Source organism: Anticarsia gemmatalis, chromosome 29, assembly GCF_050436995.1.
Source record: "Anticarsia gemmatalis isolate Benzon Research Colony breed Stoneville strain chromosome 29, ilAntGemm2 primary, whole genome shotgun sequence".
Lineage (NCBI taxonomy): Eukaryota > Metazoa > Arthropoda > Insecta > Lepidoptera > Erebidae > Anticarsia > Anticarsia gemmatalis.
In genome coordinates this window covers 2976392-2999214 of record NC_134773.1, presented here as the reverse complement: position 1 = coordinate 2999214, position 22823 = coordinate 2976392, and the positions used below count along the sequence as shown (strand labels likewise).

At 45.3% G+C, this 22823-nt stretch overlaps 11 protein-coding genes across 11 annotated transcripts; all 11 read right to left on the bottom strand.

Moving 5' to 3' along the window:
* Nucleotides 1-318: 318 nt before the first annotated feature.
* LOC142985032 (histone H2A) lies at nucleotides 319-964 on the bottom strand. The gene has a single exon (XM_076132946.1). The coding sequence runs from the start codon at nucleotides 818-820 to the stop codon at nucleotides 446-448; it is 375 nt and encodes a 124-aa protein (XP_075989061.1). The 5' UTR covers nucleotides 821-964; the 3' UTR covers nucleotides 319-445.
* A 1290-nt stretch (nucleotides 965-2254) lies between these two features.
* Nucleotides 2255-3295, bottom strand: LOC142985018 (uncharacterized). Its single transcript, XM_076132930.1, has one exon. The coding sequence runs from the start codon at nucleotides 2984-2986 to the stop codon at nucleotides 2255-2257; it is 732 nt and encodes a 243-aa protein (XP_075989045.1). The 5' UTR covers nucleotides 2987-3295.
* A 1419-nt stretch (nucleotides 3296-4714) lies between these two features.
* LOC142985043 (histone H4) lies at nucleotides 4715-5310 on the bottom strand. The gene has a single exon (XM_076132959.1). The coding sequence runs from the start codon at nucleotides 5175-5177 to the stop codon at nucleotides 4866-4868; it is 312 nt and encodes a 103-aa protein (XP_075989074.1). The 5' UTR covers nucleotides 5178-5310; the 3' UTR covers nucleotides 4715-4865.
* A 3388-nt stretch (nucleotides 5311-8698) lies between these two features.
* Nucleotides 8699-9314, bottom strand: LOC142985030 (histone H3). The gene has a single exon (XM_076132944.1). The coding sequence runs from the start codon at nucleotides 9246-9248 to the stop codon at nucleotides 8838-8840; it is 411 nt and encodes a 136-aa protein (XP_075989059.1). The 5' UTR covers nucleotides 9249-9314; the 3' UTR covers nucleotides 8699-8837.
* Nucleotides 9315-10038: 724 nt separating this feature from the next.
* LOC142985042 (histone H2B) lies at nucleotides 10039-11079 on the bottom strand. Its single transcript, XM_076132958.1, has one exon. The coding sequence runs from the start codon at nucleotides 10715-10717 to the stop codon at nucleotides 10343-10345; it is 375 nt and encodes a 124-aa protein (XP_075989073.1). The 5' UTR covers nucleotides 10718-11079; the 3' UTR covers nucleotides 10039-10342.
* An 882-nt stretch (nucleotides 11080-11961) lies between these two features.
* On the bottom strand, nucleotides 11962-12540 carry LOC142985039 (histone H2A). Its single transcript, XM_076132954.1, has one exon. It carries the CDS (start codon nucleotides 12461-12463, stop codon nucleotides 12089-12091), a length of 375 nt encoding a protein of 124 aa, XP_075989069.1. The 5' UTR covers nucleotides 12464-12540; the 3' UTR covers nucleotides 11962-12088.
* A 1219-nt stretch (nucleotides 12541-13759) lies between these two features.
* Nucleotides 13760-15386, bottom strand: LOC142985022 (uncharacterized). The gene has a single exon (XM_076132935.1). The coding sequence runs from the start codon at nucleotides 14623-14625 to the stop codon at nucleotides 13894-13896; it is 732 nt and encodes a 243-aa protein (XP_075989050.1). The 5' UTR covers nucleotides 14626-15386; the 3' UTR covers nucleotides 13760-13893.
* Nucleotides 15387-16341: 955 nt separating this feature from the next.
* On the bottom strand, nucleotides 16342-16855 carry LOC142985050 (histone H4). The gene has a single exon (XM_076132967.1). It carries the CDS (start codon nucleotides 16842-16844, stop codon nucleotides 16533-16535), a length of 312 nt encoding a protein of 103 aa, XP_075989082.1. The 5' UTR covers nucleotides 16845-16855; the 3' UTR covers nucleotides 16342-16532.
* A 971-nt stretch (nucleotides 16856-17826) lies between these two features.
* LOC142985170 (histone H3) lies at nucleotides 17827-18442 on the bottom strand. The gene has a single exon (XM_076133180.1). The coding sequence runs from the start codon at nucleotides 18374-18376 to the stop codon at nucleotides 17966-17968; it is 411 nt and encodes a 136-aa protein (XP_075989295.1). The 5' UTR covers nucleotides 18377-18442; the 3' UTR covers nucleotides 17827-17965.
* Nucleotides 18443-19172: 730 nt separating this feature from the next.
* LOC142985172 (histone H2B) lies at nucleotides 19173-20213 on the bottom strand. Its single transcript, XM_076133183.1, has one exon. The coding sequence runs from the start codon at nucleotides 19849-19851 to the stop codon at nucleotides 19477-19479; it is 375 nt and encodes a 124-aa protein (XP_075989298.1). The 5' UTR covers nucleotides 19852-20213; the 3' UTR covers nucleotides 19173-19476.
* An 882-nt stretch (nucleotides 20214-21095) lies between these two features.
* Nucleotides 21096-21669, bottom strand: LOC142985171 (histone H2A). The gene has a single exon (XM_076133181.1). It carries the CDS (start codon nucleotides 21595-21597, stop codon nucleotides 21223-21225), a length of 375 nt encoding a protein of 124 aa, XP_075989296.1. The 5' UTR covers nucleotides 21598-21669; the 3' UTR covers nucleotides 21096-21222.
* Between the last annotated feature and the right edge of the window lie 1154 nt (nucleotides 21670-22823).

Sequence of the window (22823 nt, the reverse complement as noted above, 5' to 3'; positions counted from 1 at the left end):
TTATATCGAAGTTACGGTATTGGTAATGAAATTAAATAGTGGAATTTGGGAAGATGACGTATATAATAATAATTGTTGCCATATAGTATAATATAATGTATTGTACTTTTATACTATATATTATCATACTTATTACGTTTATTAATTAATAATATAATTATTAAAAAATCTATTCGTTCGTGGGGTTTGTTTTTTTTTTTCTCTGTTGTTGTTTGTTTTGTGTGTGTTTGACTTTTAATCATGTTGCAACAGAAACAGTCATTCATTATCATAGGATAATTATGATAAATAGATAGACTTTGATTCATATTGTGGCCCTGAAAAGGGCCTTTTGTAAGAAAAATGCACGCCGCCGTCGTCGTCGTCTTGGTCGTACGACAGCAACGTATCATTATATCTTCCCACGAAGTGCGTCGGGTGTGAGGAGGAGGAGTAGGCGGTGGTTTTAAGCCTTCTTCTCGGTCTTCTTGGGCAGCAGGACCGCCTGGATGTTCGGCAGGACACCGCCTTGGGCGATGGTCACGCCGGAGAGCAGTTTGTTCAACTCCTCGTCGTTGCGGATGGCCAACTGAAGGTGACGGGGAATGATCCTGGTCTTCTTGTTGTCCCTCGCTGCGTTGCCGGCCAACTCGAGAACCTCAGCGGCCAAGTACTCCATGACGGCGGCCAGGTACACTGGTGCACCGGCACCGACGCGCTCGGCGTAATTGCCGTTACGCAGGAGCCTGTGGATACGACCGACGGGGAACTGAAGACCGGCACGGTTGGAGCGAGACTTTGCCTTTCCCTTGACTTTGCCACCTTTGCCGCGGCCCGACATGTTGAAGAGTTTTTAAATTGAAGATTTGAAAACAAAGTTAAACACACAGCTAACACCGTGTGCGCGCGCAGCGAGTAAGCGTTGTAGAGTGACTCGCCAACAGCAGGGGCATTTTATTATATACGCGATCGCTGGCGCGCAACCGTCGGGCGGGGAGCGGAGTCGACGCTCACGAACGAAACGGGCGAGAAAACAACACGATAATCGCCGCTATTGCGCGTGCGCGGCACTTTCGCGCCATTTCCACGTTATATTTTATGAATTATAGATTTATGATTTATGTATAATGTACTTATAATATATATGCTTAGTATAATGATGAGAATATCAATACAAATAAAGAAAAAAAAAAAAATTTTTTTTTTTTTTCGTCCGGCAGTCGGGCGTCGTCACTTGTCAGTTTGATTTTGACAGTAACTAATAAAATATTTATGAATGTGTTTTTTTTTTTTTTTTTTTTCTCGTGTAGGTGAGTGTAGGTAGTCGGTGCAATTGCAATATCGTAGTGTCACTAATGTCACTTGAGAGTTATAATAATTTGAATTGTGAGTGAGTAACGTACGCGGCGTGCAAATTGCAATGTGCATCGCGATGTGATTAGAGCTAATACATTTATATTATTTACGAGTATCTAGGTACTCGCGAGTGACCTAGGGAAGCTAGGGTGTGTTTGTGTTTGTGTTTGTGTTGCGGTGTGCCGTTATAATGATATAATATCATCGTCATCGTCATCATCATCGTATCGTGTGCTTCGTAGGTATGTGTTCGGCGGCTTTGGGTGAGTTTTTTATTTCAGATAAGCTGTTAGCTGTATATAGGTATTATGTAGTAGCTAGTTATAGTGTATGATATTCTAGGTGTTTTGAAATTATAGTTACGTTACGAGTTAACCACTCACATGTCATGTAGGGTGGCATAGGTAACGTCGTCGGTTCGTGTATTGTTTGATTCGTCGTCGACTATCATAGCATAGCTATACAATTATTATAATTATTGTTGTTATTATCTCTCTCGTGTTATATACCTTAGTTAGTTAGTTAGTTGGTTGGTTACATAGCTGTGGTAGTTTATTGTTTTGTTAGTAGTTGGTTGGTTAGTTTGTTTGACTTTCTGTATACGCATCAGAAACGAATATGTATGTTTGTACATGATTCATGAATATATTGTTAGCCCTGAAAAGGGCTGTTTTTGGTAGTGGCGAGCGAGTGTGTCACGCACGCCGCCGTGAGGCTCGCGGCTGCTGCGACGGCGACCCGGTGGCGGGTCGCTCGCTGCCGCTGCTGCTGCTGCTGCTGCTGCTGCTGCTGCTGCTGCTGATGCTGCGGCGGCGGCGCGGCGGGACCGACGACGCGACGACGGTGTAGCGCGACCATGCACCGCACCCGCGCGTGTATAGCGCGCGCACTCGTTGGCTGCGGCCGGCGTGTGTGATATTTACTTCTTGGCTGCGGCTGCCTTCTTCGCGGCGGGCTTGGACTTGGGCGTAGCGGCGGCCTTCTTGGGCTTGGGCGCCTTCGGCTTCTTCGTGGGTGGCTTCGCGGTCTTCTTAGCCTTGGGTGCGGCGCCGCCCTTGGCCTTGGCGGGCGCGGCGGCCTTCTTGGCGGCGGGCTTCTTCTTCGCGGCGGCGGCGGCCTTCTTGTCCTTCGCGGCGGCCGAAGCCTTGGCTTTGGACGGCGATGCGGAGGCAGACGCGGACGCGGCTGTGGCCTTCTTGCTCTTGGCGCCGGCGGCGGAGGCGGTCGCCTTCTTGCCGGCCTTCGACGCTGCCGCTGCACCCTTGCCGGCGGCTGCCTTGCCCGCACCGGCGCTCGCGCTCGGCTTCTTGGCGGCGGCCGACTTGGACTCTAGCTTGAACGAACCGGACGCGCCCTTGCCCTTGGTCTGGATGAGCGCGCCGGACTCGACGGCGCTCTTCAGGTATTTTCTGATGAACGGCGCCAACTTCTCGGCGTCTACCTTGTACTGAGCGGCGATGTACTTCTTGATCGCCTGCAGCGAGGATCCGCTGCGCTCCTTCATCTCCTTGATAGCGTTGTTCACCATCTCGGACGTCTTCGGGTGCGTAGGCTTCGCCTTAGGTTTCTTAGCGCCGCCCGCCTGTCTTGCCTGTTTCTTTGCTGGTGTAGCGGGAGCGGGAGCTTCGGCGGCGACTGCTGTATCGGCCATTGTTGATTGTTGATAGATTGATTGCGAGAGTAAGTAAGTAAGTGAGAGAGAGAGAGAGAACGATCAAACAAACGTGTTCACGCGAGTGTGAAAGAGAGGTTCGATCTGAGACTTCGACTATCGTAGTAGATGTCGCCACTATACGCAACTTGCCACCCGATTAGCTACCTCGAGACTTTACCGTAACGAGGGCCATTCTGTCGCGAGACGATTTCTCGTATGAACACTTCATACTTTTCACTAACACGTATCTAATTAAATACAAATTTATTATATTTTTGTTATGTAACCACACTCGTTTATTGTATTTTCGTATACATAATGAACGAGACTATCTACCGGTACCGATAGATATCGCATAAAACGAACGATCGAGCCGGCGCTCACCATTATAATCCATACTGTCTACTTGGCATACCTCGCGTTCACTTCAAAATGTATTTTTCTCTATAAAACACAACGTTTCAGTTGTAAACGGTCGATAAATCAACAAGGAGGATATCGAGCTTGAAACGTATCAACATTTCATTTGTATTAACACTTTGGTCGAACGTATTAGACGATTAAAAGTGAACCTTCGTAAAACACGAAAGCGTTATACCACTTAAGGACGGGCGAGTCAGACCTGGTGGTATAACGTTTAATAAACTAATATAAAATTACAAAATACTATATTAAACAATGTGAAAGTGCATATAATGCAATTCAACATGCCAATAGACGAATAATCACGTTATGCACACGCTCAATCTCTCGCCGTACGTACACACACGGTACACGGTACGGAGACAGACACCCGTGTCCCGTGTAAGTTTAGTAGATTCATTCCCTTAGGCAGTGCTCTCAGTTACAGCTATTAATTATTATTATGTACCAGTGTCCAACAACACAACACTTACTTGAACACAATATTAAACACACACACAAATATGAATTAATTAATATTATGCATAAAATTTTCTATTTAGTTCGATTTGTCTAAATATGTATGTAAGTTTTAACAACAACATTACTTTGATGTTGACATGTACACATACCATAATATATCAATATGACAATTATTATTTTAATTATCATACAGTTACGTTAGTTAGTGTTAAACTGTTTATATTCTCTATTATTTAAATGTTACTCGAAACATTTTAATTCTAATCTTAATACCTATTATTAATGCTTGCATGTTATTTATTACTATGTACCTATTTGTAATTTGTACGGATATTTCTATTTCAGGTTACCGGTAAGCAGCTGAGCTGAGGCTGAGGCTGAGCCCTGAGGACATTCGACGTCGCAACGTAGCATCAACTAAGAAGAAACGCAGTCGAATGCAGAGAGACGATCCAGGTATGTCAGTCAGTGTTCTGATTACAAATATTGTATTTTTGTAATATATGTACATACTCACTCATAACTTCAAACAAGTAGTAGCTGTACATAAGTAAGTTGACAGAGAGATACACCAGTATCAATGATTTTATCATAACACATTATATAGGTAGGTAGGTTACCTACGTACGTGTATTATACTCTATTCGTTTCATATAATATTGATGATTATGTTATAGTAAACTACTCGGTACGTTGCGTTCTAGCGTTAGTAGGTGAAGTGAATTTATTCATATATTATTATTATGTACGTGTATAGTATACTGTATACAGTATACTACTATGTAGTATAGTATGAGAGTTTGACTTATCGTGTGTTCATTATAGAAACATAAACTTTATAATAGTTTATATGAATCGTATGCGGCCCTGAAAAGGGCCTTTTTATTAGCGCTATCACATATGACGCGTACGCTCAACGAGCGATGCGCAATTGCGACAGTGCCGGCTGGAGGACGGGTGTGTGTGTCGTCGTCCGTCGAGCAGAAGCAGCTTAACCGCCGAAACCGTACAGGGTGCGGCCTTGACGTTTCAGCGCGTAGACGACGTCCATGGCGGTGACGGTCTTCCTCTTGGCGTGCTCGGTGTATGTGACGGCGTCGCGGATCACGTTCTCGAGGAACACCTTCAGCACACCGCGAGTCTCCTCGTAAATAAGACCGGAGATACGCTTGACGCCGCCTCTGCGCGCGAGACGACGGATGGCGGGCTTCGTGATACCCTGGATGTTATCGCGAAGCACTTTCCTGTGGCGCTTGGCTCCTCCCTTTCCCAGACCTTTTCCTCCCTTTCCGCGGCCGGTCATCTTCTTTGTTCTTTAGTGTTGTGACGTTGAGTTGAGCAGACAGACAAGTGACGCGCGCACGTTGTTCAACGGGCGAGCGCTGGCGAACGACTGGGTGCACGGGCCGTTGGGTTGTCTTTGTTACAGCAGGTGTGCGTAACAGGAGCTACTACCAGCCCGTCGGGCTGTTTCAGCGGTATCTAGCGCCGCCTGCAGATACAGGCGGGTCGCTGGGGCGGGGCTTTTACCCCTTGGAGCTGTGCCGGAGTGTCGTGTCCGGCGGGCGAAGCGGTGGGCGAGGTCAGGCCCGTGCGGGTTTATCCCCGCGGGCGGACCTCAAGCCGTCCGCTTCCGTGTCACGTCCGGGTGTTGGTGGCAGGGGTCCCTCCTGTCCTGGGCGAGGTCGAGCTCACCGCGGAGGCGTCCGCGGCGAGCGCCCGTCAGCCCGGCTCAGGAGGGTGCCGGTGGCGTCGGTCCAGTGTTTGCGGCTATCAATTCCAATGCGGCCAGCACCCGCTGGAGCATGCCGATGACGGCGGCCATATCTGGATCCAGCGCGCCAGTCCCGGGCACCGTGGCGGCCCTCCGCTGCGGCTGGGGTTGGTGGCTGTCTTCGGGCTCAGGTCTCCTCTTCATCTGTTTCTGTTGTTGTTGATGATCCTGTTGCTGTTGTTGTTGCTGCTGTTGTTTCTGCTGGGCGGGCGGGCGCTGCGACGCCGGTGCCGGCTGTGCGGAGCTCGGCGCTTGCTGCGGTGCGGCGTGCGGCTTCTTTGCGCCGCGCTTTCTGCGGCGGCGGCGGGATGGTCCGGAGGGTGCTGTGGCTGCGTTCGCCGCGGCCATGAGGGAGCCAGGGGCGTTGTCTTCCCTCAGGTCGGCGGCAGGTATCTTCCTCGCGGAGGGTGCGGAGGTGCGCGCGACTGTGCCCGCCTTCTTGTTGCGGGCCTCGCGCTTGAAGGCGGGACAGGCGATGTTATTCGCCGTGTGGGCACCCCCGCAGTTGGCGCAGGTCGGCGGCTCCTCCCGCGGGCGCGCGCAGTCTCGCGCGGCGTGCTCCTCTCCACAACGCACACAGGCGAGGCGCCTGTGGCAGTTGTGAGAGGAGTGGCGAAAGCCTTGGCAGCGGTGGCACTGGGCAGGACCCCTCTTGCCCCGCCAGGCCTCGATCTTCACGCCGGGCATATAGAGGAGCTCCGTGACCTCATATATGCCCGGCACTGCGTCTCTTGTGCGCGCCAGCTGCGCGAAGTACAAGCAGCCGGGTCGTCCCTGGCGGGCCTGGATTGGCCGCACGTGCTCTGGAGTGAAGCCACGCGCCGTCAGCTCCTCAGCGATGAGCTCCGGCGGCGTGCCCACCGGCAGCCCCCTGATGGCCACCTTCAGGCTTCGCTCCTCCGGGAGGGAGTAGGAGAACCATGACAGGTTCTCCTTGGTTGCCAAAGTCGTTAGGTACCGCTGTATGATGCGGTACTCCTCGGCCGACTTTGGCAGAAATCTGACCCCCTTCCCGAAGGGTCTCCCATTGGGCGCGTGGCCCAGGAGTTCCTTAAGGGCCCTAAAGTGGGTAGGCCAATCAGGGAGCGCCTCTACCACCAGAGGCGGGTAGCGAGGGGTGGTCGGCTTCTCAGAGGAGGCGGCGGCGGTGGCGGCGGTGGCGGCGGCGGCGTTGGACGTCCCGGCTGCGGACTTTAGCGCTGCGGTGACGGTGGGTGCGGCGGCAGAGGCCATGGCGGCATAAGAGGGGCCCGCCACATCCATTGGCGAGCTCCTGTCGGCATTCTGCGTCGCCGCCTGTGCAGATGGTACGGAGGGCGGCGTAATGAAATACGCCACGCGCTTCTCCGGTGCAGGCGGCGATGTGAAGTCGTCTGGGGGCGACGCGGGAGGCGGTGCGGGAGAGCGGGGGGCCGCTTGCGGCGGCGCCTCCCTGATGCGCGGGTCCCTCCTGGGGAGCGGAGAGACGGCATGGGCGGGCGACGGCGGAGGCCAGGCGGTGTCCGCGTGGTGGCCCTGCGCGGAGACACTTGCCGGTGTTGGTGTTGTCGGGGTGGAGCGCGGTGAGGGGGCGAAGTACGCCTCACCCGCTCCTGGTGCCGGAGCTCGCGGCGTCGGCGTCGGCGTCGGCGTCGGGCTGCGTGGTGGGCTGCGCGGCGAGCTTTGTGGCCTGGCTTTAACTGCCTGACCCGATGCCAGCACACGGTCCAGTATGGCGCGCGCGTTACCGCTGGACCGTGTGGGCGCGCGCTTCTCGACACCGGGCGACTGCGCAGGCTGCGGGCGCGTCGGCTTCCGGGCCGAGGGAGGTGCCGGCGGAGGTATTCGCGGCATTTCGGTGGCGGTCGGCGAGTGCTAATCACTCGCCGATCCCTCCGGCGCTAGGCGTCCACCGCACCGAACCCCCGGGGCTTGCCGCTGGTGGCAGACCGGGGGCCGAGGCGGCGGAGTGCCGCGCGTGGTCCGGAGGGGGGCGGGGAAGCGTAGGTGACGGAGCCGAACCGCGACCTCAAAACAAAGTGTGGTTTGTGGTTACAAAGAAAGAGGTCCGGGCGGTTTTCGCGGCGCGCTGTAGCGCGTAGCGCGTGCGTAGCGCTCTACGATGTAGACGGAGGCGGAGCTCGATCTACGCAGAGAGCTCCGTCTCGCGTCGCGGCCCGAACTGTCCTGCACGGGCCAGTACATGCCCCTCATTTATATACGCGTTGCGGCGCTCGCTCGAGCTCGCTCGTTCGCTAGTCGATAGGTCGGTCGGAACTCGGACGCGCAGGGTTTGTTTTGTTTTGGCGGGCCGTGTGCGACTTGCTGCCTCATTTTAGTTGATATTATATATTTAAAAAAAAAAAAACGTAAATTTCAACTATTTACTTAATTATATAAACTAATCAAATAATATTTATTTATTAATATTATAACACACCGCCTATAATATGGTTAGCAGTGTACAACATCATAATATTGATTTAAAAAAAAAAAAAAAAAGAAAAAAAAAAGTATTATTTTAGGTACCTATATTAAATTGGTTGTTAGATTTTGATAATTTTTATCATCATTCAGCAGTAGGTACCTATCTATATTTATTATAAGCATACAATACACGATCAGTATTATTTAAGGAGTGTCTGTCTGGTTAAAAGAAAAAGAAAAAAAAAAAAAAAAAAAAAAAAAAAAAATGTATAAGTACAGTAATGTAGGTAATGAAATTCGACCATTTTGTATTTAGGATCTATATTTCGTCCTATATGTACTGTCTCTATTATAATATGTAATATTATATAATATGTAGCTGTATGTACCACGCCAGTAAATATTGTAATTTGTCAAATATGATGGACTTATGTATATTGTGTGTAGGCCTGCATCTTTATAGCTTGTACAGGAATGATGATATCATGTTGCAACTGCTATATTTTATTTTATTATATTTATATGGGGACCATACTTGCAGTATTTAGATATTAGGTAGGTATATTGTGTGTGTGTTAATTAATAGTTTGTTTGACTTTTTAATGTTAGTTGCAGAAACATATTTTATTACAAAAATATATGACTCATGTGTGGCCCTGAAAAGGGCCTTTTTGGTATTCGGCTGAGCGGCAATACAAGTGTATACTTAATAGGTGTATACAACAATATATCGCACACCGCCTTGTACACGCCAACTGCAGTACTCGATAGTACTGACTGCACTTAGGCGCGCTCTCCGCGGATCCTGCGCGCCAGCTGTATATCCTTGGGCATGATGGTGACACGCTTGGCGTGGATGGCGCAAAGGTTGGTGTCTTCGAAGAGACCGACGAGGTAAGCCTCGCTGGCCTCCTGCAGGGCCATCACAGCGGAGCTCTGGAAACGGAGATCGGTCTTGAAGTCTTGAGCGATCTCACGCACCAAACGCTGGAACGGAAGCTTGCGGATCAACAGCTCGGTACTCTTCTGGTAACGACGAATCTCACGGAGCGCTACGGTTCCGGGCCTGTAACGATGGGGCTTCTTGACACCACCGGTTGCCGGTGCGCTCTTGCGGGCCGCCTTGGTGGCGAGCTGCTTCCTCGGTGCCTTACCACCGGTGGACTTGCGAGCGGTCTGCTTGGTACGCGCCATTTCTTAATAATTGAATTGTACTGAAACTGAACCTGAACGAACGACGTGCGGTGCGAGCGGCGCGACTGTGCGAGCGGGAATGAAACGCGCATTGCCCGTCCCACTCGTATTTATACGATCGACACGGGCCGACAGCGCGAACCGGCCGCGGCGAACTCACTTGGAATTTTCTCTCTAAATTCGTATAAATCCTTTATTTTAAAGCGTACATAATATATTATATTGTGTGTACGTGTTTATATTATTATTCTATAAGTAACTTGATAAACGTCAAACTATGATAAACGTCATTTTTTTTTCTTTTTTTTTTTTTCTTTATAACATTGAATGACAACTATTTGAACGAACGAAACATGAAACAAAATGCGTTATACCTATATGTTATTCTTACAATTATCGTTATTTTTTTTTGTTGTTTTTTTTTTAAGTAAGTATTTATAATATTTTATTTAAGTACATAATATTGTATACCGTTCATCACCTATAAACATTACACCTATCACTGTATTTCTCCATCGACTATTTGCAGTTTAGTAACTTGATAAACGTCAAACTATGATAAACGTCTTTTTTTTTTTTTTTCTTTTTTTTTCCCATATAACATTGAATGACAACTATTTGAATTTTATTGAAGTACTTAAAATAATATTAGGCAGGCAATATTATTATGTACGATATGGGTATAGTACTCTGGTCGTGGAGCTTCAAAGTGTCATTATATATATTATTATATTTATTATCATCATACTTTATATTATATAAATAATATATGTATTGTTGTTTTGTGTCAATAATATAATTCCATTGTGTTACTATTTTTCTGTGTGTATTAAATTTAATCGTTGCAGATCGTAAAGGATAGCGACTGGGAGTGACGGAGATAGGTTTTTTTTTATGTTGTTGTTGTTGTTGTTGTTGTTGTTGTTTGACTTTTGACATGTTTATCAACAGAAACATACATTTTGTATGTTAAATTGTATATGAAAATATTTGTGGCCCTGAAAAGGGCCTTTTGTTTGTGCGCAACACATAGGTAGGTGTGTATGTGGTGAGCGCAACGGTGGCGGCGGTACAAGTGCAAGCACACGCTGAGCTCACTTGGAGCTGGTGTACTTGGTGACAGCTTTGGTACCCTCGCTGACGGCGTGCTTGGCGAGCTCGCCGGGCAGCAGGAGCCTCACGGATGTCTGCACCTCCCTCGATGTGATGGTGGACCTCTTGTTGTAGTGGGCTAGACGAGACGCTTCGGCGGCGATGCGTTCGAAGATGTCGTTAACGAAAGAGTTCATGATCGACATAGCCTTCGAGGAGATACCGGTGTCGGGGTGGACCTGCTTGAGCACCTTGTAGATGTAGATGGCGTAGCTCTCCTTCCTCTTGTGCTTCTTCTTTTTCTTGTCGGTCTTGGAGATGTTCTTTTGGGCCTTGCCGGATTTCTTGGCGGCCTTACCACTTGTCTTGGGCGGCATGGTGCGGCGATTCAACAATCACACAACAATACAATACAGAGCGCAAAATTCGATCCGTGCGGCACGGTGAGCGGTTGGATTGTGGTTCGAAATTGCAGAGAGGCCGCTCTTATTTATCGGCGCTCTCGCCGCGCGGTGGTGGCGACCTAAGGGAGCGCGCGCCGTCGGACGGGCCAATAGGAGCGCTCCGATGCGGTCTCTGTAAGCTCGACGCAGTGCTGACGCACGCCCGGCAGCTACACATCGCGGAGCGCGGAAAGGGCGGGGGGCGATCGACGCGGTACAGAATACTGGCTAAGGCTGTTTAAAAAAAAAAAAAAAATTAAAAAATAAATTAAAAAAAAAAAAAAACACTCACACACTCTCACAATATAATATAATGCTAAGCCAAGTATGTTTTGTTTGTGTTTTATCTAATAGGTATACGTCATATATTATTCACTTATTAAATGTATTAACTTTATCGTTAGATTTTTTATTTATTTATATATTTGCGTTCTGCGAACGACTGACATAGATGAAATAAATATTATAACCTAATTATTTTATTGTATCGGTGTTTACATACCATAATAAGAGTGTACATATTTTGTAATTATAAATACATACGTTGTTGACACGTGGATAAACTAAACTGTACTCACTATTAAGCATTTATTATTATTTTTTTTTATTTAAATCAGCACCTACATGCCATATGATAATATTTATTTAATGAGTTATCGATATTTCATAATTATGAACTACAACTAACTGCTACTACTACAACTGACATAGGTACGCAAAAAAAAAAAAAAAAAAAAGAAAAAAAAAAAAACATTGGTAAGTATTTGAATCTGGCTGAGATGACGTATATTTTTTTTTTTGTTATTCCGTTTTACGGCCCTGTGATCTAGCACTTTTGAGCTTTTTTGTAATCTGTGGTTATATCGAAGTTACGGTATTGGTAATGAAATTAAATAGTGGAATTTGGGAAGATGACGTATATAATAATAATTGTTGCCACATAGTATAATATAATGTATTGTACTTTTATACTATATATTATCATACTTATTACGTTTATTAATTAATAATATAATTATTAAAAAATCTATTCGTTCGTGGGATTTTTTTTTTTTTTTTTCTCTGTTGTTGTTTGTTTTGTGTGTGTTTGACTTTTACTCATGTTGCAACAGAAACAGTCATTCATTATCATAGGATAATTATGATAAATAGATAGACTTTGATTCATATTGTGGCCCTGAAAAGGGCCTTTTGTAAGAAAAATGCACGCCGCCGTCGTCGTCGTCTTGGTCGTACGACAGCAACGTATCATTATATCTTCCCACGAAGTGCGTCGGGTGTGAGGAGGAGGAGTAGGCGGTGGTTTTAAGCCTTCTTCTCGGTCTTCTTGGGCAGCAGGACCGCCTGGATGTTCGGCAGGACACCGCCTTGGGCGATGGTCACGCCGGAGAGCAGTTTGTTCAACTCCTCGTCGTTGCGGATGGCCAACTGAAGGTGACGGGGAATGATCCTGGTCTTCTTGTTGTCCCTCGCTGCGTTGCCGGCCAACTCGAGAACCTCAGCGGCCAAGTACTCCATGACGGCGGCCAGGTACACTGGTGCACCGGCACCGACGCGCTCGGCGTAATTGCCGTTACGCAGGAGCCTGTGGATACGACCGACGGGGAACTGAAGACCGGCACGGTTGGAGCGAGACTTTGCCTTTCCCTTGACTTTGCCACCTTTGCCGCGGCCCGACATGTTGAAGAGTTAGATTAAATTGAAGATTTGAAAACAAAGTTAAACACGTATGTACACACACAGCTGAAACCGTGTGCGCGCGCAGCGAGTAAGCGTTGTAGAGTGACTCGCCAACAGCAGGGGCATTTTATTATATACGCGATCGCTGGCGCGCAACCGTCGGGCGGGGAGCGGAGTCGACGCTCACGAACGAAACGGGCGAGAAAACAACACGATAATCGCCGCTATTGCGCGTGCGCGGCACTTTCGCGCCATTTCCACGTTATATTTTATGAATTATAGATTTATGATTTATGTATAATGTACTTATAATATATATGCTTAGTATAATGATGAGAATATCAATACAAATAAAGAAAAAAAAAAAAATTTTTTTTTTTTTTCGTCCGGCAGTCGGGCGTCGTCACTTGTCAGTTTGATTTTGACAGTAACTAATAAAATATTTATGAATGTGTTTTTTTTTTTTTTTTTTTTCTCGTGTAGGTGAGTGTAGGTAGTCGGTGCAATTGCAATATCGTAGTGTCACTAATGTCACTTGAGAGTTATAATAATTTGAATTGTGAGTGAGTAACGTACGCGGCGTGCAAATTGCAATGTGCATCGCGATGTGATTAGAGCTAATACATTTATATTATTTACGAGTATCTAGGTACTCGCGAGTGACCTAGGGAAGCTAGGGTGTGTTTGTGTTTGTGTTTGTGTTGCGGTGTGCCGTTATAATGATATAATATCATCGTCATCGTCATCATCATCGTATCGTGTGCTTCGTAGGTATGTGTTCGGCGGCTTTGGGTGAGTTTTTTATTTCAGATAAGCTGTTAGCTGTATATAGGTATTATGTAGTAGCTAGTTATAGTGTATGATATTCTAGGTGTTTTGAAATTATAGTTACGTTACGAGTTAACCACTCACATGTCATGTAGGGTGGCATAGGTAACGTCGTCGGTTCGTGTATTGTTTGATTCGTCGTCGACTATCATAGCATAGCTATACAATTATTATAATTATTGTTGTTATTATCTCTCTCGTGTTATATACCTTAGTTAGTTAGTTAGTTGGTTGGTTACATAGCTGTGGTAGTTTATTGTTTTGTTAGTAGTTGGTTGGTTAGTTTGTTTGACTTTCTGTATACGCATCAGAAACGAATATGTATGTTTGTACATGATTCATGAATATATTGTTAGCCCTGAAAAGGGCTGTTTTTGGTAGTGGCGAGCGAGTGTGTCACGCACGCCGCCGTGAGGCTCGCGGCTGCTGCGACGGCGACCCGGTGGCGGGTCGCTCGCTGCCGCTGCTGCTGCTGCTGCTGCTGATGCTGCGGCGGCGGCGCGGCGGGACCGACGACGCGACGACGGTGTAGCGCGACCATGCACCGCACCCGCGCGTGTATAGCGCGCGCACTCGTTGGCTGCGGCCGGCGTGTGTGATATTTACTTCTTGGCTGCGGCTGCCTTCTTCGCGGCGGGCTTGGACTTGGGCGTAGCGGCGGCCTTCTTGGGCTTGGGCGCCTTCGGCTTCTTCGTGGGTGGCTTCGCGGTCTTCTTAGCCTTGGGTGCGGCGCCGCCCTTGGCCTTGGCGGGCGCGGCGGCCTTCTTGGCGGCGGGCTTCTTCTTCGCGGCGGCGGCGGCCTTCTTGTCCTTCGCGGCGGCCGAAGCCTTGGCTTTGGACGGCGATGCGGAGGCAGACGCGGACGCGGCTGCGGCCTTCTTGCTCTTGGCGCCGGCGGCGGAGGCGGTCGCCTTCTTGCCGGCCTTCGACGCTGCCGCTGCACCCTTGCCGGCGGCTGCCTTGCCCGCACCGGCGCTCGCGCTCGGCTTCTTGGCGGCGGCCGACTTGGACTCTAGCTTGAACGAACCGGACGCGCCCTTGCCCTTGGTCTGGATGAGCGCGCCGGACTCGACGGCGCTCTTCAGGTATTTTCTGATGAACGGCGCCAACTTCTCGGCGTCTACCTTGTACTGAGCGGCGATGTACTTCTTGATCGCCTGCAGCGAGGATCCGCTGCGCTCCTTCATCTCCTTGATAGCGTTGTTCACCATCTCGGACGTCTTCGGGTGCGTAGGCTTCGCCTTAGGTTTCTTAGCGCCGCCCGCCTGTCTTGCCTGTTTCTTTGCTGGTGTAGCGGGAGCGGGAGCTTCGGCGGCGACTGCTGTATCGGCCATTGTTGATTGTTGATAGATTGATTGCGAGAGTAAGTAAGTAAGTGAGAGAGAGAGAGAGAACGATCAAACAAACGTGTTCACGCGAGTGTGAAAGAGAGGTTCGATCTGAGACTTCGACTATCGTAGTAGATGTCGCCACTATACGCAACTTGCCACCCGATTAGCTACCTCGAGACTTTACCGTAACGAGGGCCATTCTGTCGCGAGACGATTTCTCGTATGAACACTTCATACTTTTCACTAACACGTATCTAATTAAATACAAATTTATTATATTTTTGTTATGTAACCACACTCGTTTATTGTATTTTCGTATACATAATGAACGAGACTATCTACCGGTACCGATAGATATCGCATAAAACGAACGATCGAGCCGGCGCTCACCATTATAATCCATACTGTCTACTTGGCATACCTCGCGTTCACTTCAAAATGTATTTTTCTCTATAAAACACAACGTTTCAGTTGTAAACGGTCGATAAATCAACAAGGAGGATATCGAGCTTGAAACGTATCAACATTTCATTTGTATTAACACTTTGGTCGAACGTATTAGACGATTAAAAGTGAACCTTCGTAAAACACGAAAGCGTTATACCACTTAAGGACGGGCGAGTCAGACCTGGTGGTATAACGTTTAATAAACTAATATAAAATTACAAAATACTATATTAAACAATGTGAAAGTGCATATAATGCAATTCAACATGCCAATAGACGAATAATCACGTTATGCACACGCTCAATCTCTCGCCGTACGTACACACACGTCGTACACGGTACGGAGACACCCGTGTCCCGTGTAAGTTTAGTAGATTCATTCCCTTAGGCAGTGCTCTCAGTTACAGCTATTAATTATTATTATGTACCAGTGTCCAACAACACAACACTTACTTGAACACAATATTAAACACACACACAAATATTAATTAATTAATATTATGCATAAAATTTTCTATTTAGTTCGATTTGTCTAAATATGTATTACATGTAAGTTTTAACAACAACATTACTTTGATGTTGACATATTGTACACATACCATAATATATCAATATGACAATTATTATTTTAATTATCATACAGTTACGTTAGTTAGTGTTAAACTGTTTATATTCTCTATTATTTAAATGTTACTCGAAACATTTTAATTCTAATCTTAATACCTATTATTAATGCTTGCATGTTATTTATTACTATGTACCTATTTGTAATTTGTACGGATATTTCTATTTCAGGTTACCGGTAAGCAGCTGAGCTGAGGCTGAGGCTGAGGCTGAGGCTGAGCCCTGAGGACATTCGACGTCGCAACGTAGCATCAACTAAGAAGAAACGCAGTCGAATGCAGTGCAGAGAGACGATCCAGGTATGTCAGTCAGTGTTCTGGTTACAAATATTGTATTTTTGTAATATAATGTACATACTCACTCATAACTTCAAACAAGTAGTAGCTGTACATAAGTAAGTTGACAGAGAGATACACCAGTATCAATGATTTTATCATAACACATTATATAGGTAGGTAGGTTACCTACGTACGTGTATTATACTCTATTCGTTTCATATAATATTGATGATTATGTTATAGTAAACTACTCGGTACGTTGCGTTCTAGCGTTAGTAGGTGAAGTGAATTTATTCATATATTATTATTATTATGTACGTGTATAGTAGGTATACAGTATACTATGAGTATAGTAGTATAGTATGAGAGTTTGACTTATCGTGTGTTCATTATAGAAACATAAACTTTATAATAGTTTATATGAATCGTATGCGGCCCTGAAAAGGGCCTTTTTATTAGCGCTATCACATATGACGCGTACGCTCAACGAGCGATGCGCAATTGCGACAGTGCCGGCTGGAGGACGGGTGTGTGTGTCGTCGTCCGTCGAGCAGAAGCAGCTTAACCGCCGAAACCGTACAGGGTGCGGCCTTGACGTTTCAGCGCGTAGACGACGTCCATGGCGGTGACGGTCTTCCTCTTGGCGTGCTCGGTGTATGTGACGGCGTCGCGGATCACGTTCTCGAGGAACACCTTCAGCACACCGCGAGTCTCCTCGTAAATAAGACCGGAGATACGCTTGACGCCGCCTCTGCGCGCGAGACGACGGATGGCGGGCTTCGTGATACCCTGGATGTTATCGCGAAGCACTTTCCTGTGGCGCTTGGCTCCTCCCTTTCCCAGACCTTTTCCTCCCTTTCCGCGGCCGGTCATCTTCTTTGTTCTTTAGTGTTGTGACGTTGAGTTGAGCAGACAGACAAGTGACGCGCGCACGTTGTTCAACGGGCGAGCGCTGGCGAACGACTGGATGCACGGGCCAGTACATGCCCCTCATTTATATACGCGTTGCGGCGCTCGCTCGAGCTCGCTCGTTCGCTAGTCGATAGGTCGGTCGGAACTCGGACGCGCAGGGTTTGTTTTGTTTTGGCGGGCCGTGTGCGACTTGCTGCCTCATTTTAGTTGATATTATATATTTAAAAAAAAAAAAACGTAAATTTCAACTATTTACTTAATTATATAAACTAATCAAATAATATTTATTTATTAATATTATAACACACCGCCTATAATATGGTTAGCAGTGTACAACATCATAATATTGATTTAAAAAAAAAAAAAAAAAGAAAAAAAAAAGTATTATTTTAGGTACCTATATTAAATTGGTTGTTAGATTTTGATAATTTTTATCATCATTCAGCAGTAGGTACCTATCTATATTTATTATAAGCATACAATACACGATCAGTATTATTTAAGGAGTGTCTGTCTGGTTAAAAGAAAAAGAAAAAAAAAAAAAAAAAAAAAAAAAAAAAAATGTATAAGTACAGTAATGTAGGTAATGAAATTCGACCATTTTGTATTTAGGATCTATATTTCGTCCTATATGTACTGTCTCTATTATAATATGTAATATTATATAATATGTAGCTGTATGTACCACGCCAGTAAATATTGTAATTTGTCAAATATGATGGACTTATGTATATTGTGTGTAGGCCTGCATCTTTATAGCTTGTACAGGAATGATGATATCATGTTGCAACTGCTATATATTTTTATTTTATTATATTTATATGGGGACCATACTTGCAGTATTTAGATATTAGGTAGGTATATTGTGTGTGTGTTAATTAATAGTTTGTTTGACTTTTTAATGTTAGTTGCAGAAACATATTTTATTACAAAAATATATGACTCATGTGTGGCCCTGAAAAGGGCCTTTTTGGTATTCGGCTGAGCGGCAATACAAGTGTATACTTAATAGGTGTATACAACAATATATCGCACACCGCCTTGTACACGCCAACTGCAGTACTCGATAGTACTGACTGCACTTAGGCGCGCTCTCCGCGGATCCTGCGCGCCAGCTGTATATCCTTGGGCATGATGGTGACACGCTTGGCGTGGATGGCGCAAAGGTTGGTGTCTTCGAAGAGACCGACGAGGTAAGCCTCGCTGGCCTCCTGCAGGGCCATCACAGCGGAGCTCTGGAAACGGAGATCGGTCTTGAAGTCTTGAGCGATCTCACGCACCAAACGCTGGAACGGAAGCTTGCGGATCAACAGCTCGGTACTCTTCTGGTAACGACGAATCTCACGGAGCGCTACGGTTCCGGGCCTGTAACGATGGGGCTTCTTGACACCACCGGTTGCCGGTGCGCTCTTGCGGGCCGCCTTGGTGGCGAGCTGCTTCCTCGGTGCCTTACCACCGGTGGACTTGCGAGCGGTCTGCTTGGTACGCGCCATTTCTTAATAATTGAATTGTACTGAAACTGAACCTGAACGAACGACGTGCGGTGCGAGCGGCGCGACTGTGCGAGCGGGAATGAAACGCGCATTGCCCGTCCCACTCGTATTTATACGATCGACACGGGCCGACAGCGCGAACCGGCCGCGGCGAACTCACTTGGAATTTTCTCTCTAAATTCGTATAAATCCTTTATTTTAAAGCGTACATAATATATTATATTGTGTGTACGTGTTTATATTATTATTCTATAAGTAACTAAGACTTGATAAACGTCAAACTATGATAAACGTCATTTTTTTTTCTTTTTTTTTTTTTCTTTATAACATTGAATGACAACTATTTGAACGAACGAAACATGAAACAAAATGCGTTATACCTATATGTTATTCTTACAATTATCGTTATTTTTTTTTGTTGTTTTTTTTTTAAGTAAGTATTTATAATATTTTATTTAAGTACATAATATTGTATACCGTTCATCACCTATAAACATTACACCTATCACTGTATTTCTCCATCGACTATTTGCAGTTTAGTAACTTGATAAACGTCAAACTATGATAAACGTCTTTTTTTTTTTTTTTCTTTTTTTTTCCCATATAACATTGAATGACAACTATTTGAATTTTATTGAAGTACTTAAAATAATATTAGGCAGGCAATATTATTATGTACGATATGGGTATAGTACTCTGGTCGTGGAGCTTCAAAGTGTCATTATATATATTATTATATTTATTATCATCATACTTTATATTATATAAATAATATATGTATTGTTGTTTTGTGTCAATAATATAATTCCATTGTGTTACTATTTTTCTGTGTGTATTAAATTTAATCGTTGCAGATCGTAAAGGATAGCGACTGGGAGTGACGGAGATAGGTTTTTTTTTATGTTGTTGTTGTTGTTGTTGTTGTTGTTGTTTGACTTTTGACATGTTTATCAACAGAAACATACATTTTGTATGTTAAATTGTATATGAAAATATTTGTGGCCCTGAAAAGGGCCTTTTGTTTGTGCGCAACACATAGGTAGGTGTGTATGTGGTGAGCGCAACGGTGGCGGCGGTACAAGTGCAAGCACACGCTGAGCTCACTTGGAGCTGGTGTACTTGGTGACAGCTTTGGTACCCTCGCTGACGGCGTGCTTGGCGAGCTCGCCGGGCAGCAGGAGCCTCACGGATGTCTGCACCTCCCTCGATGTGATGGTGGACCTCTTGTTGTAGTGGGCTAGACGAGACGCTTCGGCGGCGATGCGTTCGAAGATGTCGTTAACGAAAGAGTTCATGATCGACATAGCCTTCGAGGAGATACCGGTGTCGGGGTGGACCTGCTTGAGCACCTTGTAGATGTAGATGGCGTAGCTCTCCTTCCTCTTGTGCTTCTTCTTTTTCTTGTCGGTCTTGGAGATGTTCTTTTGGGCCTTGCCGGATTTCTTGGCGGCCTTACCACTTGTCTTGGGCGGCATGGTGCGGCGATTCAACAATCACACAACAATACAATACAGAGCGCAAAATTCGATCCGTGCGGCACGGTGAGCGGTTGGATTGTGGTTCGAAATTGCAGAGAGGCCGCTCTTATTTATCGGCGCTCTCGCCGCGCGGTGGTGGCGACCTAAGGGAGCGCGCGCCGTCGGACGGGCCAATAGGAGCGCTCCGATGCGGTCTCTGTAAGCTCGACGCAGTGCTGACGCACGCCCGGCAGCTACACATCGCGGAGCGCGGAAAGGGCGGGGGGCGATCGACGCGGTACAGAATACTGGCTAAGGCTGTTTAAAAAAAAAAAAAAAATTAAAAAATAAATTAAAAAAAAAAAAAAACACTCACACACTCTCACAATATAATATAATGCTAAGCCAAGTATGTTTTGTTTGTGTTTTATCTAATAGGTATACGTCATATATTATTCACTTATTAAATGTATTAACTTTATCGTTAGATTTTTTATTTATTTATATATTTGCGTTCTGCGAACGACTGACATAGATGAAATAAATATTATAACCTAATTATTTTATTGTATCGGTGTTTACATACCATAATAAGAGTGTACATATTTTGTAATTATAAATACATACGTTGTTGACACGTGGATAAACTAAACTGTACTCACTATTAAGCATTTATTATTATTTTTTTTTATTTAAATCAGCACCTACATGCCATATGATAATATTTATTTAATGAGTTATCGATATTTCATAATTATGAACTACAACTAACTGCTACTACTACAACTGACATAGGTACGCAAAAAAAAAAAAAAAAAAAAGAAAAAAAAAAAAACATTGGTAAGTATTTGAATCTGGCTGAGATGACGTATATTTTTTTTTTTGTTATTCCGTTTTACGGCCCTGTGATCTAGCACTTTTGAGCTTTTTTGTAATCTGTGGTTATATCGAAGTTACGGTATTGGTAATGAAATTAAATAGTGGAATTTGGGAAGATGACGTATATAATAATAATTGTTGCCATATAGTATAATATAATGTATTGTACTTTTATACTATATATTATCATACTTATTACGTTTATTAATTAATAATATAATTATTAAAAAATCTATTCGTTCGTGGGGTTTTTTTTTTTTTTTTTCTCTGTTGTTGTTTGTTTTGTGTGTGTTTGACTTTTACTCATGTTGCAACAGAAACAGTCATTCATTATCATAGGATAATTATGATAAATAGATAGACTTTGATTCATATTGTGGCCCTGAAAAGGGCCTTTTGTAAGAAAAATGCACGCCGCCGTCGTCGTCGTCTTGGTCGTACGACAGCAACGTATCATTATATCTTCCCACGAAGTGCGTCGGGTGTGAGGAGGAGGAGTAGGCGGTGGTTTTAAGCCTTCTTCTCGGTCTTCTTGGGCAGCAGGACCGCCTGGATGTTCGGCAGGACACCGCCTTGGGCGATGGTCACGCCGGAGAGCAGTTTGTTCAACTCCTCGTCGTTGCGGATGGCCAACTGAAGGTGACGGGGAATGATCCTGGTCTTCTTGTTGTCCCTCGCTGCGTTGCCGGCCAACTCGAGAACCTCAGCGGCCAAGTACTCCATGACGGCGGCCAGGTACACTGGTGCACCGGCACCGACGCGCTCGGCGTAATTGCCGTTACGCAGGAGCCTGTGGATACGACCGACGGGGAACTGAAGACCGGCACGGTTGGAGCGAGACTTTGCCTTTCCCTTGACTTTGCCACCTTTGCCGCGGCCCGACATGTTGAAGAGTTAGATTAAATTGAAGATTTGAAAACAAAGTTAAACACGTATGTACACACACAGCTGAAACCGTGTGCGCGCGCAGCGAGTAAGCGTTGTAGAGTGACTCGCCAACAGCAGGGGCATTTTATTATATACGCGATCGCTGGCGCGCAACCGTCGGGCGGGGAGCGGAGTCGACGCTCACGAACGAAACGGGCGAGAAAACAACACGATAATCGCCGCTATTGCGCGTGCGCGGCACTTTCGCGCCATTTCCACGTTATATTTTATGAATTATAGATTTATGATTTATGTATAATGTATAATATATATGCTCAGTATAATGATGAGAATATCAATACAAATAAAGAAAAAAAAAAAAAATTTTTTTTTTTCGTCCTGCAGTCGGGCGTCGTCACTTGTCAGTTTGATTTTGACAGTAACTAATAAAATATTTATGAATGTGTTTTTTTTTTTTTTTCTCGTGTAGGTGTGTAGGTAGTCGGTGCAATTGCAATATCGTAGTGTCACTAATGTCACTTGAGAGTTATAATAATTTGAATTGTGAGTGAGTAACGTACGCGTGCAAATTGCAATGTGCATCGCGATGTGATTAGAGCTAATACATTTATTATTTACGAGTATCTAGGTAGGTACTCGCGAGTGACCTAGGGAAGCTAGGGTGTGTTTGTGTTTGTGTTTGTGTTGCGGTGTGCCGTTATAATGATATAATATCATCGTATCGTGTGCTTCGTAGGTATGTGTTCGGCGGCTTTGGGTGAGTTTTTTATTTCAGATAAGCTGTTAGCTGTATATAGGTATTATGTAGTAGCTAGTTATAGTGTATGATATTCTAGGTGTTTTGAAATTATAGTTACGTTACGAGTTAACCACTCACATGTATTGTCATGTAGGGTGGCATAGGTAACGTCGTCGGTTCGTGTATTGTTTGATTCGTCGTCGGTATCATAGCTATACAATTATTATTATTATTGTTGTTATTATCTCTCTCGTGTTATATATACCTTAGTTAGTTAGTTAGTTAGTTGGTTGGTTACATAGCTGTGGTAGTTTATTGTTTTGTTAGTAGTTGGTTGGTTAGTTTGTTTGACTTTCTGTATACGCATCAGAAACGAATATGTATGTTTGTACATGATTCATGAATATATTGTTAGCCCTGAAAAGGGCTGTTTTTGGTAGTGGCGAGCGAGTGTGTCACGCACGCCGCCGTGAGGCTCGCGGCT

Coding starts and splice junctions, on each gene's coding strand:
- LOC142985018 (XM_076132930.1), bottom strand. CDS start 2,986: ATGGCCGATACAGCAGTCGCCGCCGAAGCTCCCGCTCCCGCTACACCA.
- LOC142985050 (XM_076132967.1), bottom strand. CDS start 16,844: ATGACCGGCCGCGGAAAGGGAGGAAAAGGTCTGGGAAAGGGAGGAGCC.
- LOC142985172 (XM_076133183.1), bottom strand. CDS start 19,851: ATGCCGCCCAAGACAAGTGGTAAGGCCGCCAAGAAATCCGGCAAGGCC.
- LOC142985022 (XM_076132935.1), bottom strand. CDS start 14,625: ATGGCCGATACAGCAGTCGCCGCCGAAGCTCCCGCTCCCGCTACACCA.
- LOC142985043 (XM_076132959.1), bottom strand. CDS start 5,177: ATGACCGGCCGCGGAAAGGGAGGAAAAGGTCTGGGAAAGGGAGGAGCC.
- LOC142985032 (XM_076132946.1), bottom strand. CDS start 820: ATGTCGGGCCGCGGCAAAGGTGGCAAAGTCAAGGGAAAGGCAAAGTCT.
- LOC142985039 (XM_076132954.1), bottom strand. CDS start 12,463: ATGTCGGGCCGCGGCAAAGGTGGCAAAGTCAAGGGAAAGGCAAAGTCT.
- LOC142985042 (XM_076132958.1), bottom strand. CDS start 10,717: ATGCCGCCCAAGACAAGTGGTAAGGCCGCCAAGAAATCCGGCAAGGCC.
- LOC142985030 (XM_076132944.1), bottom strand. CDS start 9,248: ATGGCGCGTACCAAGCAGACCGCTCGCAAGTCCACCGGTGGTAAGGCA.
- LOC142985171 (XM_076133181.1), bottom strand. CDS start 21,597: ATGTCGGGCCGCGGCAAAGGTGGCAAAGTCAAGGGAAAGGCAAAGTCT.
- LOC142985170 (XM_076133180.1), bottom strand. CDS start 18,376: ATGGCGCGTACCAAGCAGACCGCTCGCAAGTCCACCGGTGGTAAGGCA.